The sequence below is a fragment of the Octopus bimaculoides genome, chromosome 25 (assembly GCF_046866305.1).
Source record: "Octopus bimaculoides isolate indiv1 chromosome 25, ASM4686630v1, whole genome shotgun sequence".
NCBI classification, from domain to species: Eukaryota; Metazoa; Mollusca; class Cephalopoda; order Octopoda; family Octopodidae; genus Octopus; species Octopus bimaculoides.
The window spans coordinates 10,015,221-10,035,949 of record NC_142952.1 but is presented as its reverse complement, the minus strand read 5'-3'; the positions used below and the strand labels follow the sequence as shown (position 1 = coordinate 10,035,949).

The 20,729-nt window shown below is 38.6% G+C and overlaps 1 protein-coding gene across 1 annotated transcript in view; it reads right to left on the bottom strand.

The window, feature by feature from the left end:
- The window catches only part of LOC106873361 (carboxypeptidase E), a 38,498-nt gene that overhangs the window by 13,568 nt on the left and 4,201 nt on the right, over nt 1-20,729 (bottom strand). Inside the window, exons 2-4 of the mRNA XM_014920691.3 lie at nt 7,036-7,241; nt 2,969-3,127; nt 2,118-2,281 (exon numbers count right to left, since the gene is read on the bottom strand). Of these exons, the coding sequence (XP_014776177.1) occupies nt 2,118-2,281; nt 2,969-3,127; nt 7,036-7,241 (529 nt within the window). The remainder of the gene's footprint in view (nt 1-2,117; nt 2,282-2,968; nt 3,128-7,035; nt 7,242-20,729) is intronic.

The following is a 20,729-nucleotide window of genomic DNA, read 5'->3' as shown; positions in this document are numbered from 1 at the left end:
GAGAGAGAGAGAGAGAGAGAGAGAGAGAGAGAGAGAGAGAGAGAGAGAGCAAGTGAACATCTGTGTTCGCATGTATGTATAAATGACTCTCTATCTATCTTTCTCTCTCTCACACACACACGTTCAATTCATATACACGTTTATATATATTTCACTTTCAAACAAAAGTAACAGGTGATTCTCAGGATAAAAACTGTTAAAAAAAAAATTGCTTTTATCCATGTAGATTGATTACTATTGCTTGGATAGTTCCAATTAAAATAAGTCCAGAAGTTAGGTTAACTCTTTTGTTATTGTATTTATTCTTTTAAGATGTTCTGGATTTCTTTCAATTACTTTAAATATAACAAAGAATTTAGTAAAATAACTTAGTTATCATTCAACTAGTGTTAGGAACATAAATTGTGACTAAAGCTTGGTGGAAGATTTTGATTAGAAACTTATGAAAACAAGACATTTGTACTCAGAGCCAGAGTACACACACACACACACACACACACACACACACATTCTCTTATCCTTTTGTTGTTTCAGTCATTTGACAGCAGCCATGCTGGAGCATTGCCTTTTAGTCGAACAAATCAACCCCAGGACTTATTCTTTGTAAGCTTAGTACTTATTCTATCGGTCTCTTTTGCCAAACCGCTAAGTTACAGGGACGTAAACACACCAGCATCGGTGATGGTGGGGGGACAGACACACAAACTTAATCTTAATTTTGAAAAATAAAAAAAAAGTATAAAAAACCCCACATTATTCATGGAATAACCCAATGCACACACACACTATATATATATATATATTCCATACCCGGATTCAAATTACGTTCACATATTCATCGTCAATAGATGCAACTTTTATTATTAAACTTTTTTGCGTGTTTGTGTATCTGTGTTTGTCCCCCCAACATCGCTTGACAACCGATGCTGGTGTGTTTACGTCCCCGTAACTTAGCGGTTCGGCAAAAGAAAACCGATAGAATAAGTACTAGGCTTACAAAGATTAAGTCCTGGGGTCGATTTTCTTGACTAAAGGCGGTGCTCCAGCATGGCCGCAGTCAAATAACTGAAACAAGTAAAAGAGTAATCGTCTCCTTCAAACGCTCACACGCTGAAATCGATGGGGGGGGGGGGGGTGACCGTCATATATACTACAAAATACAAGGACTATCTGACATACACACATGCTTACAAACAAACGGAAAAAGTAATTAGAATATAATGTACAAGTTAATCAGATTCTCATTTGTCAAAAATGGATCGAGTAATCGAAATGGCCGTTCAATCGGAAATATCAATGGGCAAGAGGTATAAAGGGAAATAACTCGGATCAGTCCTATAGTGGTCGAAGGGAGACTACTTCATGGTAATTGTTAGCTGTGAAAACCAAATTGGAATCCGGGAGGAATTTCATCCGACGAAAATAATTAGAAAAAGTATTTATGGTCCTTGCTTTTCTGACATCGTTGGTTGGCGTAATGCCTAAAAGCTTTTACATAAGGAAAGCGTGCGGATTCGTGAGACACGTTAGTGATGGGCGTTAGAAATGGAGGGAATCGTTACCTGATTTGCAATGTGTGAGACTGAATGTGTATGTGTGAATGCGGTTGAGACTGTGTGCGTGTGTATATGAGTGCGTGTGAAAGAGAGAAAGAGAGACAGAGACAGTGTGTGTGCGTGTGTGTGTGTGTGCATAAATTTCTTTAAACCAAGAATTTATCTTGCATGATATCTGATAAATTCGTTTTTAATCAATCAATTTTCATGCCACAGTCAACTCTAGCCATGCTATATATGGCTGTGAGTTTAAGAAGTATGCATGCATCCCAACCACACAGTTTTGAGTTAAGTCCCATGGAAGCAGGATAAAATGGACATTAAATGACGTGTGTGTGTGTGTGTGTGTGTGTGTACTATTTAATGTTGGTGTAAGCACGGTGCAACACATACAATCATGGAAAAGTGGATGTTAAAACAAAGACGATGATGATAATATATGTCAGTTCATGTGTGTAAAGGGATTTCTGAGATTTGTTCTGTTGAATATGGATGTCACATCACCAAAGCTACAACCAAACAAATGAAATCCCAGCCAAAAAAATCTAGAAGTGAACCAACCTGAAGGTCGCATCATCAGGGCTGATACTATACTCTTTTTGTTTACCACTGCGGGTCAGATCATATGGGTAGTTAGCTACCAAGTCACCACCATGCAGATTAGCTGACAGGACAAATGGGTAAGCACTCAGCCATTTCATAACTGTCTTTGTCTCCGACTCTAACTGCAAAGAAAGAAATATAGACATTCTTGAAGATATTTTATCTTAGGCCATAAATGTTTTCTACTTTGTGTATGTTGAAGTATATCATCTACTGCAGGGGTTTTGTAAACTTTTTGACTTGCGGACCCCTTTATATTTCAGGCTTTACCTTAGGGACCCCCTTATAAACGCTTATGAAATTTATACATAAATATTTGCTTAAAATAACATATATTTTTACATTTATTTATCTAACAGTATTTAACAAATAGGTTTATTGTCAATTAAAAGATTTCGATTAAAAAACATATATATAATCAAATTGCCCATAAAAAGTATTTGCTGTCCACAGACCCCCTGTCTTGTCCTTGCGGACCCCCTGTGGTCCGCGGACCACAGTTTGAAAACCCCTGATCTACTGGAATTAAGGTAGGATAAGTGCTATACTGGTGACATCTATTGAGATAAAAATACATGTGTATTGAAGAAGGTAAAAAACAGAGTCCGCTGCCCTAACCACTGGGCCATTGCGTCTCCACATCATGGATTAGTGATGAAGGAAATCAGGCATAAACAAAGATAGACATACTAAGCTGATAGAGATATTGCCATTGATAGAACTAACAAAAAAACTGTTAGAGGTGGTGCTCCAGTATGGCCACACTGAAATTAATAACAGAACAAAAGAATATATATAAATTGACTTACGTCTGGTGTTATCAATGCATATGCCAACTTCTCGAGGTGGTTGTTTGGTCCGTGGGTCTGTTCGTTCTCATAGACGATGTTGTTGAGGTCAGGAAAGTTTCGATTTAAATCAACTTTGTTGGCATTGGCACGACCAATTAACCAGTCTTCTCTACCGGTCTATGGAAATACAGAGTGAGAGCAGATGATTCAATAGGTACAGAGGTAATGATAGCTTGGTAGAGGTTGTGTTTGGTACAGAAGGACAGAGAGAGAGAGAGAGAGAGAGAGAGAGAGAGGAAATATATATATATATATATATATATATATATATATATATATATATATCATCATCATCATCATCATCGTTTAACGTCCGCTTTCCATGCTAGCATGGGTTGGACGATTTGACTGAGGACTGGTGAAACCGGATGGCAACACCAGGCTCCAATCTAATTTGGCAGAGTTTCTACAGCTGGATGCCCTTCCTAACGCCAACCTCTCAGAGAGTGTAGTGGGTGCTTTTACGTGTCACCCGCACGAAAACGGCCATGCTCGAAATGGTGTCTTTTATGTGCCACCCGCACAAGCCAGTCCAGGGGCACTGGCAACGATCTCACTCGAAAATCCTACGGGAGCCAGTCAGGCGGTACTGGCAACGGCCACGCTCAAAATGGTGCATCTCATGTGCCACCCGCACAAGAGCCAGTCCAGGGGCACTGGCAACAATCTTACTTGGCTTGCCGGGTCTTCTCACGCACAGCACATTTCCAAAGGTCTATATATATATATAATAAAAAATGTGAAAACCAGACCATGTAACTTTATTCAACTGATATATTATTCTATACACATTTAAACAATTTCGGAAATATATATATATATATCCATGTGTATATGTCTCTGTGTTTATATTTGTCACACCACCACCACCACCACCACCACCACTTGACAACTGGTGTTGGTGTGTTTATGTCCCCACAACTTAGCGGTTCGACATGAGAGACTGATAGAATGAATAGCAGGGTTTGAAGGAAAAAAATAAGTACTGGACTCAATTTATTTAACTAAAAATTCTTCAAGGCAGTGCCCCAGTATGGTCACAGTCAAATGACTCAAACAAGTAAAAGAGTAACCCATTAGCATTCAAACCAATCAGATCCAGCCTCTCGCACATACCCTACAATGCTAAAAGTAAAATATTTGCATCATCAAAATTTTGAAATTTCAAGATAATTCTTGATTAATTTAAAACAATTTAAATAAATGAGCATTACATTTGACAGAATATTTTGATGGCTGAAGTAGTAAATCTGAGAAGGTTTTGGAAAGTAAAGCTCTTGCAATTTATGGTTGAGCTATATGCTACTTGTCATATTTTCTGTTCTGGATTATTAATAAGACCATTGCAGCTGTTTATGTCATTTCTCCTGGATGATATAAACTCAGTAACTTAAACACATCAAGTCAACAGCTGCCTTCATTTATTAGTCTCCCTGCAGCGGCGTATAATCACCATTAAGGGTATTTTATGAATTCGTTATGTATCTGCTTTCAAATAAGATTTGTATACAACTCAAATTGAACAATGTGAATGAAAACATAAGTTGTTGCATAATTGATCTGAATCTCAGATTTCTCACTCACACATACATACATGTTGTTGTTGGCACTCCGTCGCTTATGACGTCGAGGGTTCCAGTTGATCCGATCAACGGAAACAGCCTGCTCGTGAAATTAACGTGCAAGTGGCTGAGCACTCCACAGACACGTGTACCCTTAACGTAGTTCTCGGGGGATATTCAGCGCGTGACACAGTGTGACAAGGCTGACCCTTTGAATTACAGGCACAACAGAAACAGGAAGTAAGAGTGAGAGAAAGTTGTGGTGGAAGAGTACAGCAGCGTTCGCCACCATCCCCTGTCGGAGCCTCGTGGAGCTTTAGGTGTTTTTGCTCAATTAACACTCACAACGCCCGGTCTGGGAATCGAAACTGCAATCCTATGACTGCGAGTCTGCTGCCCTAACCACTGGGCCATTGCGCCTCCACATACATACATGTATACAGAAACAAGCACACACACACACACGCATTTATATCCTACCACATACACATACACATTCACACCTCATGCATACAGACGCGTTCACACACGCACACACTCACAGAAACACAATCATACAGATATACACACACCGTCTCACACACACACACACAATATATTCAACATCTCTCTACCAAATAAATCTATTCCTCATATGTAAGTCACACATTTAGCAATTAGCTTACCAACCACATGGTTCTGGGTTCAGTCCCACTGCATAAATAACTTTCATAACCACAAACTACTACAAAACGTAGAGGCAGGGTTTCTAAACTTATCCCATTGTTTGGTTTCCCATACAACAACTTGTCTCCCTTCGACTGGTGCGTTCAATTCCTACTGCACCAAGAAATTAGCTGAGTATCTGGTTTGACGACGTCCTCTGTAACCCCGCGTAAATTGGGAACAAGTCCTAAGCAGATCAATAATTAATATCTATATCTGTATAATGCAGCAAGCTGGTAGACTTGTTAAGTGATATTTCGTCTGTCTTTATGTTCTAAGTTCAAATTCTGCTGAGGTTGACTTTGGCTGTCATCCTTTCAGGGTCAATAAAATGTGTTCCAGTTGAGTTCTGGGGTGGATGTAAATAACTTAGCCCCTGCCCCAAAATTGCTGGCTTTGTGCCAAAATTTGAAATCCACATTTATAGCTATATAATGCAGTGAGCTGACAGAATCATTAGCATGCTGGGCAAATTGCTTAGTGGCATTTTCTGTCTTTACATTCCGAGTTCAAATTGTGCCAAGGTTGAGTTTGTCTATCATCCTTTTTGGGTTGATAAGATAAGTACCAGTTGAGCATTGAAATCGGTGTAATTGATTAGCCCCTCCCAAGAACTTGCTGGCTCAGTGCCAAAATGTGAAACTAATATTTATAGCTGTAGTTTGGGTAGGTATGGCCTGCCTTATCTAACCATACAATCCACACCTGACATATTTGCATATCAACCCCCACACACAAAAGCACACACACATATCAACCCACACACGCACAAGCACTAACAGATAAAAAACACTTGTACAAATACACAGACAATACAAACGAAAGAGATATAAATGAGATCTTTGTTTTCTATTTCATATGTTTTATTTTGTTCTATGCTTATTCTGTTTTCATTTCTTTTTAAAACCCGTTTAATGCCTGCAATCAAACACAACATTGGAGTGAATGGACAGATGTTGTCTTGAATATTGCACATATCTATTTCAAACTTTGCTGATAAGCAACAATACTGATAGTAATAATAATGATTTAAATTTTGGCACAAGGTCGCCAATTTTGCAGGAGGGGGCAAGTCGATTACATCGATCCCAGTGCGTAGCTGGTACATCCAAAAGGACGAAAGGCAAACTTGACCCTGATGGAATTTGAACTCAGAATGTAAAGACGGACAAAACGCTGCTAAGCATTTTGCCAAGTGTGCTAGTGATTCTCCAGTTTGCCACCGTAGTGCTGATATATGGCAGGCTTCTTTCAGTTTTCGTCTACCAAATCCACTCATAAGACCTTGGTCAACCTTGGGCTATAGTAGAAGACAGTTGAACCAAGGTACCACTTCCTGACTCTGAACCTGGAACCATGTGGTTGGGAAGCAATCTTCTTACCACAATCACACTTGCACACACACATACACACACACACATATATGTATATACTACACACACATATATATACATGTATCTGAGTCTTTGTGTTTGTCCCTTACTACCACTTGACAACCAGTGTTGGTTTGTTCACATCCACACAGCAGTTCTGCAAACGAAAGTGTCAGGCTGCAAATAAGTATCGGAGTTGCTCCAGTATGACCACAAACCATTGACTGAAACAAGTAAAAGATAAAAGCAACAAGCAAGCAAACAAACGGAACAAAAACGGTGGCACCTAACCATTTGGTGTGGGTATCTTGGATGGCAAGATTTAAGGGTGGTATAATGGAGTTGGTAGACAATGGTAGAACTGGGATGGTGAATTTGGACTTACAGTTTTCAGATGCTTATTGGCCAATTCCCACCCATCAGGGTTCATTGATGGCATCAGGTGTATACGAGTATGGTCAACAAGCCACTGGATAGGCTCATTTCCTGCTTTGTATTGCTTGCACAGGTACACGGCCAGTTGGAGCAGCATCTCTCGTCCAACCACTTCATTGCCGTGCATGTTGGCGACATATTTAAACTCCGGTTCCCCTGCAACAGAAATTGAGTAATAAAAAGTGGAGTGTTTAAAATAATACATTATTTCCCTATATACATATAAACACACTTTCGAGCGAGATCGTTGCCAGTGCCCCTGGACTGGCTCTTGTGAGGGTGGCACATAAAATACACCATTTTGAGCGTGGCCGTTGCCAGTATCGCCTGACTGGCCTTCGTGCGGGTGACACATAAAAGCACCTACTACACTCTCGGAGTGGTTGGCGTTAGGAAGGGCATCCAGCTGTAGAAACTCTGCCAAATCAGACTGGAGCCTGGTGTAGCCTTCGGGTTCCACCAGTCCTCAGTCAAATCGTCCAACCCATGCTAGCATGGAAAGCGGACGTTAAACGATGATGATGATGATGATGATGACACACACATACACACACATCACACAAAAAGCACCCAGTACACTCTTTGGAGTAGTTTGTATCAGGAAGGGCATCCAGCCGTAAAAACCATGCTAGAACCTACTTCACACATACACACATATATCATCATCATTTAACACCCTCCTTCCAGGCTGGCAAAATTTTTACCACACAGCTACACCAGAGACTATCACAGCCATGCTTGTGCCTCTATGCATGTTGGGTGGGGTGGGGGGTCTATGCTACCCTAAAAGTGCTTAGAAACCAGGGAGCCCTAAAAGGCCCTAAAACTGGCAGATGTAGTAGAGTTACTGTTTAATTTTAACAGATGTTTCTATTTCCTATTTCAACTCATGCTTAGGTGAGTCAAGATAACGTCTATACCTGCTTAAGACTATGCAGATGTCTAAAGCAATTTGTGAAAGCATGGTACATGTCACCAAATCATATCCACTTGTGGGTCATGGTTGGCTGTGCTAGGCTTAAGCTCATTACTCTTTCATTCCTACCTACTTACCTACCTACCTACCTACATACATACGCAGTTGTGTGTGTCTACATGTGTTCCCTCTTAGTGTAATGACTTCTGCCCACAACCAAGATAGCACATCTGTCTCTACACATGTTTTCACATGAAGAATCTTTCAAAACAAATACAAAATCAATACACACACACACACACATTATCAAGGATGAACTCATCCATTTCTGTCCATTCTCACCACCTTATCTGGAGCAGAATATTTCATTTATAATTTTGAATATACATGAGATATATATATTATCTATAGTTTTCTTGTTTCAGTATGTTGGTAAAGTTTCAACAAATCTTAATATGGTGATTTGAAAACAAATATAAAAACACTTTACCTTTCACTACTTACTTTTACATTTGTTATTGATGTTCTAAAAGCTTTGATGGAGCATATGATAATTAACTTACTAAAGTGTATGTGTTAACTGATAGGTGAAAATTCAGTAGACAGATTCTCTCTCTCCCGCTCTGTCCTTGTCTCTTTCTGTCTCTCACATTCCCTATCTCTCTGTCTCCTCCCCTTCCCTAATATCAGCCAACCTCATTATACCACCACATTTCCCTCAACCTAACACTTTTGGACCCTTCTCATTTTATCATATAATAGCCCAACTCCTATGGGGAACCCATTAGCAATTTTTATTGAAATACAATTAGCCTATATATAATTGAACCAGATGTTAGTTTAACATCTATGCAAACTTTCATGAAGATTGGTTTGCTGGTTTAAGCTAGGAAGGGCATACAGTCATACATTGAAGCTCAGCTGTGTGGCTCACCATATCCTGTCAAACCATGCAACCCCTAATCAGAATAGAAAACCGACGTTAATAAATGATGATGATGATGATAATGAAGATATATATTCCAAAGTGTCAACTTTAATTTCAAGGACCTCAGAGTATATTATCTTGTTTAATGAAAACAAATCTCTTTTGAGAATGGTGAGGGAGGCAAGAGTAGTGGTGTTGGTGCGTGATTACACTATGCTGACAAAACAAAGTCATTGATGGGTATTTGTATTTTCTATTTGCATATTAGAGTGACAGGTATTCTCTATATATTTGAATAGATAAGCATATACATACACATACACATGCACATGCACATACAATTTATAACGTTCCCTATTACATACACATACACACACACACACAAACAATCAAAAGCACAAAATATATGGACAATGTTCCTATAAAATACACATAGACACACATAAAACTTAATGAATTTTTTCATCGCCAACATATAGACACACACACATGGAATACTGAGGAAGTTCTCATTGTACAAACACACACACACACACAAACATACATACGTATGTATACACAGAAATACAATATACAGACTTCCCCATCATCCTCACACACATACACAGACACACATACATACATACATACAAATACGCACAGCCAATTGTGTACACACTCAACCAGGCAACTACATAACATACAACCAGACACACACACACACACACACACACAACCGCACAAACACATGCACATACACACAAACATTATATACAACATATATACAAACGACCACAAACACGCAGTGTACAGGAGGTAGAATACAAGACTTAAGTAGTGGGGGGGGGGGAACACACTTAATCTCCAAATCCCAAAATAGGTCACTAGACAAAGGGAGGTCCAAAATGAGGCCACTGGACAAATAATTCACCAGCATCAAGGCCACTGGACAAATAACTTGCCAACAACAAACAAAGGATGTATAAGGTTGGATGGGGGGGGGATGCTGGTAGGAGGAAAGTTTCATTTGTTTATTCAGTATGTGCATCATTAGAGGGATTAGTTTGGTTTGTTTCTTCCTTTTTTGGAGTTATACCCTGTCTTTGAACATTTGCAGGTGGTAGAATAGTTTTCCTTTAGTGTATTTGGCTGGGTCATTATGCCAATGATAAATACTACACAGTGGTGCGATTTCACTTCTTTTACTATAAATAGCCAATTGAAGGCGATGAGCTGGTAGAATCTTTACCACACCGGAAAAAATGCTTCAAGGCATTTCTTCACCGATTATTTTTTTATATTTTCTTTACTTTACATGTATATGTAAAGTTTCACATAGTTCTCTTGTACACGCACAGACATATACACATATATTCACATATTTTCAGCATTGAACATTACCAGCCCATCTCCATTGTACACACACACACACACATATGTATATATATATATATATATATATATATATATATATATATATATATACACACACACACATATATATGTACATACCTAACTATTTACATACATATAACTACACACGTGCATGCAACCACTCATCCTTATATACAGGCGTGGTCCCAGGAATTTTTTGAAGGGAGGGCACAATGTCAGAAGGGAATAGAATTCCAGGAGAAAAGGGCATGACATTATTTAGAAGGGCATACTGCTTTTCTTGAGGAGGGCACATACCCCTAAAGTTTGGGTCCGCCTCTGATATGCATACATTTTTTTACTGGTCTCATTCATTAGACAACAGGTTATATCATATTATCCCAATACTTATTTCAGCACACACACACACAAATAGATAGATGGAGAGAGGAGAAAGAAAGAGAAGGAGAGAGAGAAAGAGAGACTAGCACAGTGTGTTCCAGTCCAACAGACATATTCGCCCAACCATTCTCTCATAATAAGGCAACATTCAAACATGGCCTATATTTGAGAACTTGATTGACTTTATAGGGCACCTGACACAGATTCTGTGCTGTCTATTTGACTCAGTCTGTCTTTCCCTCTTCAGCAAATTATCAGTTAAAATTCAAAACACATAGAAGAGTGGGCAGGGGGATATATCCATCCACCACAACCACAGTTGCTACCACCACCACTGCCGCCACTACCACCAACACCACTCCCACCACTACCACCAACACCACTGCCGCCACTACCACTAACCATCATCACAGTCACTAATATTCTTTTCTACTCTAGGCACAAGGCCTGAAATTTTTGGAGAGCGGTCCAGTCGATTAGATCGACCTCAGTTCACAACTGGTACTTAATTTATCAACCCCGAAAGGATGAAAGGCAAAGTCGACCTCAGGAGAAATTTGAACTCAGAACGTAAAGACAGACAAAATGCCTCTAAGCATTTCGCCTGGCGTGCTAACGTTTCTGCCAGCTCGCCGCCTTCACAATCACTAATACTGCCACAACCATCACCACCACCGCCACCAATGTCTTTACCACTACCACCAATACCGCCAACCTCCCCACCACTACCAGTAACCAAATCTCAAAAAAAAGTCCTGTGTGTGTGTGTGTGTGTGTGTGTACAATGGAGATGGGCTGGTAATGTTCAATGCTGAAAATATGTGAATATATGTGTATATGTCTGTGCGTGTACAAGAGAACTATGTGAAACTTTACATATACATGTAAAGTAAAGAAAATATAAAAAAATAATCGGTGAAGAAATGCCTTGAAGCATTTTTTCCGGTGTGGTAAAGATTCTACCAGCTCATCGCCTTCAATTGGCTATTTATAATAAAAGAAGTGAAATCGCACCACTGTGTAGTATTTATCATTGGCATAATGACCCATCCAAATACACTAAAGTAAAATTATTCTACCACCTGCAAATGTTCAAAGACAGGGTATAACTCCAAAAAAGGAAGAAACAAACCAAACTAATCCCTCTAATGATGCACATACTGAATAAACAAATGAAACTTTCTTATCATGAGAAAAGTAAACACTTAAGAATTTCTGAAATCTTGTTTTGCAGGTCTGTCCCACTTTAACCCTTCTCACCCACCTCCCATGAACCAAGGGATCTTTGACACCACCCAACCAGGGGTGGAGAATTCATGTGTGACAAGAAATTTCATTTATTTTTAATCTTTAAAGATTAATTCTCTAATCCTCTTTTAAATTACTTTTTGCATTACAGACTGAAATGTTGGTTTCATATATTTTCTTAATAACTTCATCAGCGGGTAGTTTTTCACTTTAAGTGCAGGAAAAGTTTAGAGTACAAGTGGCTTCACCCCTGATGTATCTGTACAATGATCAGCAAGGAACAGTCAAATTTTCTTCATATCACATCCACCATCATATACATACATACACACTACTGTGGCAAAGAGGAAAGAGAGGTTGTTTTCCTGTGACATACACAACAGTAACTAGCATATTTGTTGGAAGGTATTACGAATAAATTTGCAAGTCATCATTTTAAATCTCTCTGTTCACAGTGCAAATAAAGATTGATGTAATAATGATGCCTGTATGTATATATATACATACATATGTCTGTATGTACGTATGTACATACATACGCACATACGTATGTATATATGTGTAAGTTCATATGCATATATGAATTTACACATATATACATGGCGGATGAATGCATGCCCAAACAACTGTTTTATGGTGAGCTTGCAGAGAGGAAACGCTATCGGTATAAAGACTACCATGGACGGCATAAAGACTACCATAAAGTCACTTGAATGGAGGACATACAAACCCTTGCTTTGGATAGAGCTGGATGGTGAACAAAAGTGTGGAGTGGAGTGAAAGCATTTAAAGAGGCCAGGATAACACATGTAAGACTCAAAAGAGATCTAAGGATGAATGTTACGATTGAGAAGGTGAATCACATTGAGCTTTAGTCCCAGCCATCTCCATGATGTATCACATAAGGTGGAGGTTGTCATGGATAGACCTGTTCGGGATTGTGTATATTTGTGCTTCTCCTACTAGGCTGCCAACGACAATCACTAACCTTTTCACAAACACCATAATTTTAAATAATTACAGATTTAACTTAAAGAAAAAAATTAGTCGAAAGAAACTGAACAGTGTTCTTTTATAAAACTGATGACAAAGAATACCAGAAAATACAAATTTGGCTGGGTTAAAGGATAGAAGAATCGAGAAGATATTTATACCAGCTTGCGACTATTTAGGTACCTAAAATATGCAATGTAAGCATGGTACTTGTTTGCTCTTTAACAGCTGGCTGTAAATTTAATAATAATAATATCAAAGTGGTCTGAACTACATAGAAATCTCTTGGCACCAATTTCCAAATAAATGAAATATGCAAGAATTCAATAAATTTATTTCCCTTGAAATAGCTCACTTCCTAAAAAACCCTCAAGGGAATTAGCTTTTCCTTTTCTTCTTTCATTTAATTAATAATACCTTGCTCCAATAATATTGGGTTCTCATTTAAATTCGTTTCGTTTTTTCTTTTTTTTCTTCCTCCCCATTTATTTCAATCCTTTCCAATGTTAACTGAATTAATGGGAAATGTATTTTTATTTGTTTTGTCGGGAAGGATTAACGGGCATACGGCGTAGTGGTTAAGAGCGTGGGCTACTAACCCCAAGATTCCGAGTTCAATTCACGGCAGTGACCTGATTAATAATAGTAATAATAATAATAATAATAATATAATAATAATAACATCGTTAGGAATGAGAACCCAGGTTCGAAATTTCCCCAAGACACCTGACGAAGGCTGAAGGGTATATCAGCCGAAACGTGTTAACAACAAACAAGATGAGGACAAATATCCGTCAAATGTAAATAATGTAAATAATGTAAATAATTCCTCATCTCTTAAATATATAACAGGATTAACTCTGTTCTTACTCTACAACTTTTATTTATTTTTTCTGGAAGCTTGAATAAATTTTACCTTTTTCAGATATATGACGATAGTGTGCCAAGTAGAAAACACACAAACACACACAATCAAACAAAAAAAATAAAATAATAATAATAAATTTTTCTGACAACCCAATATTTGTCGACTTAATTAGTAAAATGTTAGCATAATGCCCCCCTTTCCCATCCCTGCTGCTGCCACCGCCTCCACCACCACCACCACCACCTATTTTATGACCTTTTCTCAACTCAATACAATGTAATTCAATAGATATTTGGGCGTTTATGAAAGGGTCATTCCTCCCACTTTCATAAACACCCAAATCAAACGTCTTTTTCTTTCCTTTTGTTGGAATAAATTCCCACATGAACTGCACATATACATATACATATATATATATATACACATATACAAACATATGCATACACACACACATCAGTTATATATGTGTTTTTATAAACATAAATCTGTCCTCAAATATCTTATGCACCCTGTGTGTGTGTATATATATATATATATATATATATTCTTTCTTTTATTCTTTTACTTGTTTCAGTCATCATTTGGAGCACAGCCTTTAGTTGAAAAAAATCACCCCCAGAACTTTGTAAGCCTAGTATTTATTCTATCGGTCTCTTTTGCTGAACCGTTAAGAAACACACCAGCATCGGTTGTCAAGCAATGGTGAGGGTGAGATCGACCCCAGTACGCAACTGGTACTTAATTTATCGACCCCGAAAGGATGAAAGGCAAAGTCGACCCCGGCGGAATTTGAACCCAAAACGTAACGGCAGACGAAATACCGTTAAGTATTTCGTCAGGCATGCTAAAGTTTCTTATTTCTTTATTGCCCACAAGGGGCTAAACATAGAGGGCACAAACAAGGACAGACAAAGGGGTTAAGTCGATTACATCGACCCTAGTACGTAACTGGTATTTAATTTATCGACCCCGAAAGGATGAAAGGCAATGTCGACTTCGGCGGAATTTGAACTTAGAACGTAACAGCAGACGAAATACCGCTAAGCATTTCGCCCGGCGTGCTAACGTTTCTTATTTCTTTATTGCCCACAAGGGGCTAAACATAGAGGGGACAAACAAGGACAGACAAAGGGATTAAGTCGATTACATCAACCCCAGTGCGTAACTGACTGGTATTTAATTTAACGATTCCGAAAGGATGAAAGGCAATGTCAACCTCGGCGGAATTTGAATTCAGAACGTAACGGCAGACGAAATACTTATTTCTATATTGCCCACAAGTGGCTAAACATAGAGAGGACAAACAAGGACAGACAAAGAGATTAAGTCGATTACATCGACCCCAGTGCGAAACTGGTACTTAATTTATCGACCCCGAAAAGGATGAAAGGCAAAGTCGACCTCGGCGGAATTTGAACTGAGAACGTAACGGCAGACGAAATACCGCTAAGCATTTCGCCCGGCGTGCTAACGTTTCTGCCAGCTCGCCGCCTTACTGACAGACATTCGCCATCGCACGGTCTGTGATCGTTTTAGTATTGACAATCAGGTTGTTATGTAATAAATAAATATATTAGAAATTCCTTTATTCAAACAGACTTTCCTTATGATAAAAATAATGTTACTTCTGACCATGCAATAGCAAGGTATGTAAAAGGTGTATATCGTGTGTACGTTATTTGTTTCCAAATGCAATAAAGGATCTTTTTTAAAACGGGGGCCACATTTTTCATTAATGTTTTACGTAGTGTTTTTGGTACCGAAAGACTTTCAAACTTCGTATACTTATCTATTTTGTGTTATAGAACAGAAAAATACTTTTGTATTCGAATTAATTTCATGTAAAAAATTGTCTTATTTCGATAATTTCAACCATTCACTGACAAGTATTCAGTTGTTTACATTTACTCCTTTGGCTCATTAAGCGATGTAAAGCGTATTTAATCTCCATACCTTCGTTTTATTTGCTTTTTTCATTTTAAATTTGCTTTAACCCTAACCCTAACCCTAACCTTAACCCTAGGGTTAGGGTTAAGGTTAATTGTTTCAGAATCGTTTGTTTATGTAGTCGGCACTTAATGTATATCGGCTGAATGGACGTCAGTGATTGGTTGAAATTACAGAAATACGACAACTTTAACATGGAATAATTTATGGATTTCTTTTTTTTTAAAGAAGACTAAGAGAAAAAGATGTTTTATATGACACATTCTACCAGTGTTCCAAGTTTCAAAGTGTTTCGTTAATGAAAAATGTGGCCCCCGTTTTAAAAAAGATCCGCAATAAATACTCTAACAGAAACAAACGTTACTGACCCATACATAGGAACACCATTACCCCACCATCCACACACACACACACACAATTTACTTACATAATTAATTAATGCACACACACACACAACACTCACAAGTACATTACACATACATGTATAGGTACATACATACACTCACATACGTACACGGACAAACACATACATCTGTTGTTCCCAGTTTCATGATATTCCATATGGTTGCTTAAATAATAAAATCTACCATATTTTCGTCACTGCTCCTATAATTATTTACTCGCGCACAGACCACATAGACACACACACACACACACACACACATTTACATACAACCCATTCTAGATCTACATCCATACGCGTTATATCCCTTTCTTCTAACCATATTAGATACACACACAAGAGAATATATACTCTTTTACTTGTTTCAGTCATTTGACTGCGGCCATGCTGGAGCACCGCCTTTAGTCGAGCAAATCGACCCCAGGACTTATTCTTTGTAAGCCTAGTACTTATTCTATCGGTCTCTTTTGCTGAACCGCTAAGTTACAGGGACGTAAACACACCAGCATCGGTTGTCAAGCGATGTTGGGGGGACAAACACAGACACACAAACATATATACACACACATACATACATATATATATATATATATATATATATATATATATATTTATACGACGGGCAAAGACAGACGACTAGACACACACACACACACATATATATATATATATATATATATATATATATATATATACATACATACATGCCAGCAGATGGTAAATCGTATATGTAAAAAAAGGAATAGGGGGGGATATGTATATGCACGTGCGTGCGTGTGTGTGTGTGTGTGTGTGTGTGTGTGTGTGTGTGTGTGTGTGAGTGTGAGAGAGAGAGAGTACGCGCGCACGAGTGCGGTGACATTAAAAATGTTATGTTATATGAAAATACATTTATAATATTTATATTCCAGATGGAGCATGAAAGTATATCACACGGCTATCGTATGAATTTAGATATTCCAGACCTTATATTTGAAACGATATGTGTTCCATACTGCACGTACGCACACACACACACTTAATATCCCAAAAGACGCATGGGGCATGTGTTAGACTTGCCCTAATTTCAGTAGTGCATAGTCAGAGAAAATAGCTTTTGGTGTATTAAGAGTACTTTTATTTTCGTTTGAGACATTGTCTTGAAAAAAAAAAAAAAAAAAAAATTGTCTCATATGCCATCAAATATGGTGCCTGTATATATATATATATATATATATATATATATATATATATATATATATATATATATATATATATATATGTATGTGTGTGTATATATTTGAGTGTCCGTGTTTGTCCCCCCAACATTGCTTGACAACCGATGCTGGTGTCTTTACGTCCCCGTCACTTAGCGGTTCGGGTGGAGAGGAGAGGAGAGGAGACCGATAGAATATGTACTAGGCTTCCAAAGAATAAGTCCTGGGGTCGATTTGCTCGACTAAAGGCGGTGCTCCAGCATGGCCACAGTCAAATGACTGAAACAAGTAAGAGTAAAGAGTAGTATATATATATATATATATATATATATATATGCTTATATTTTTACACTTTTGCTTTTTCAGTCATAAGATTGCGGTCATGGTGGAGCATCGCTTTTTTTTTTAATCGAAGAAATCAACCCCAGGACTAACCCTTTGTAAGCCTGGTATTTATTCTATCAGTCTCTTTTGCCGAAACGCTAAGTTACGCGGACGTAAACACACCAACATCGGCTGTCAAGCAATGGGGAGTGGGTGGGTGGGTGAGTGCGGTGGGGGACAAGCACAGACACAAAGACTCACAAATAGATATACACGTATGTATATACGACGGGTTTCTTTTCAGTTTCTGTCTTCAAAATCCACTCACAAGGCTTTGGTCGGCCCGTGGCTGGAGACCTACATTAAGTGTCTGGAGGAGGTAGTGCTGCCCTGAGTGAAGAGAGTGGCTGCTGGAAGACCCTATGTATGACAACAGGATTCTGTAGCATGTCACACAAGGAGGAGAACCCAGTCATGGCTGTCAGACAATTTCTGTGACCACGTCACCCCTAACATCTGGCCACCTAAATCCCCAGACTGTAACCCCCTTGATTATTATGTGTGGGGCGCAGTTGAGCGAGAGACCAACAAAACTCCTTGTAACACCAAAGATGAACTGGATTATGGCAGCATTTAAACAAGGAGACCGTCCAGGAGTTGCAGGAGATTCCGAAGTCGTCTGGAGGCTGTGATTGGAGCCAATGGCGATTTTATTGAATAAATTTACTATTTCAAGATATTTTAATGTGATTTAGTTATGTTGAAGCAAAAACTCACAGGCCTGAAACTCTCGGACCTTGAGTTACTCCATTACTTCCGCTAAATATATATATATATATATATATATATATATATATATATATATATATATATATATATATATATAGAGAGAGAGAGAGAGAGAGAGAGAGAGAGAGAGAAAGAGAGAGTGAGAGAGACAGGGAGACAGATAGAGATGTGTGTGTGTGTATGTATTATGTATGTCTGTGCATGTCTACGTAATCATGCATGTGAGTGAATATGTCGAGAGACCAAATCGGGTAAATGAGGCGGGTACCTCCATGTCATAGCTTTCAACGAATATATATATCAAAATATTCTGCTACAGAATAATCTGAGAGTCATGTTCGTAGTTTTTGTTATTCTTTCAAATAAACTCTCTCCCTCTCTCTCTTTCTCTCTCTCTAATGAGCAGACGATCAACTCTACGAAGACTTCTTAGGCTTTGAGTGAAATCTCTACTCATTAGGGTCGGTTCATTTTCGGACCACACATTTGCAAGAAAGAATAAAGATCAAAATATGAATAAATCATAGAAACACACATAATAAAAAGACGTTCTCTTCTTATCTCTTGCATTTTAAAACCTGGACTCAATCTTCTTCCATTAATAATTATGAATATCAATGATTGCAATCGGAAATGTTCGTTAAGTATGAAATCATCATGAAATTGAAGTCTGTATTTATCCCACATTTCTCCCTTTTCATTAGCCCCAGTTATTTCCCAGTTTCCCCCCACGTTTTTCCCCCTATCAGGGACCGAAAATCGGGGGTGCGGTTTATACACCAGCAAATAAGGTAATTCACTCGAGGACGACACCTCCCTCTCCACCCTCACTTTCCTTTTCAAGTGAAACTTGAAAAAGTCGACGAGGTCTTTACCAAAGAGGAATGTTTCCGACCTCATTCCTTTCAGCCTCGTCCACCAGACAACCTCTTTCGCCACAGCCACCAGGCAAAGGAAAACTGCCTTGTCTGTCCGATTAAAAGAGGGTGGCGGGGCAGCCATTGCTATGAACTCGGACGACAGACGGATCCGTCCAACACGCGACAGCAGCTGTTCGACTTGAACTCCACAAGTCAGCAATTCCCCTACACTAAACGAGCGCATGCAGAACGGTTTCGTCGCTCTGCTTGCACCTCGGACAATCCCGTCTGACAGCACCATCCATGTCTGTAGAGTTTATCAACGAATATATATATCAAAATATTCTGCTACAGAATAATCTGAGAGTCATGTTCGTAGTTTTTGTTATTTTTCAAATAAACTCTCTCCCTCTCTCTCTCCCTCTCTCTCTTCTCTCTCTCTCTCTCTCTCTCTCTCTCTCTCTCTCTCTCTCTCTCTCTCTTTCTCTCTCTCTAATGAGCAGACGATCAACTCTACGAAGTCTTCAACGGGTCGCCGCCTTATGGATATTCTTTTAATGAAAATTTCTACAAATATGCGTCAGATGGTGCAGATTCTGATTATATCGGAATATGTGGTGGAAAAAAATTTTCAGAGAAAGACGGCTTATTTTTTACTCATAGCAGGACGCCCCCATAAGTTGGATTTTCTCCGTTTTAATGGGGATTTTTCAAATGATGGGGAGTTTTTGATGGAAAAAAACATTTTTTTGTTGAAAATTTATGGGATTTTTTTCAAACCCTGACCTCACAGCTCTCCTTTTGGCCAATTTATTTTTGCACTACGCACTTAAAACACATGAAAGAAGCCTTTTCGAACGAAAAGGTATGTGATTTAAGGGAAATTTAGCTGTTGCTTCTAGCACCTCTCATGAACACCAAGTACCTTCCTCGTTTCTTTGTCATTAACATGTATGGATGTTTTTCGATATTTTTCTCCCCGACACATTTTATGAAACGATGATGCCGAAGAAACACACGGGTTGTTTAGCCCAAGGGTGGTCCATTACTGGAACTTCAGCAAAAAAAATTGTAGCTTAAATTTTTAACACCCCCACCCACCGCATCCAGCGAGGCCGTGTGTGTGTGTGTGCGTGTGTGCGTGTGTGCGCGCGTGCGTATGTGTGTAGGTGTGTGCGTAAGAAACATTTATTAACAGAAAAGTACGCTATTAAAATAAATTATCCTTTAAATACCTTTTTTAAAATCGCTGTGGATAGATCCCAACAATGACCTTAGGCTTTCGAATATTTTAAAATTATAAACAGAAACAAGGAGGGAGAGGGGGTTAAAAAAAATCAAAATTTTCCCCCCAAATTTTTTAATAACACATGTGTTTATGGGGGAGAGAAATATTGAAAAAACATCAATACATGTC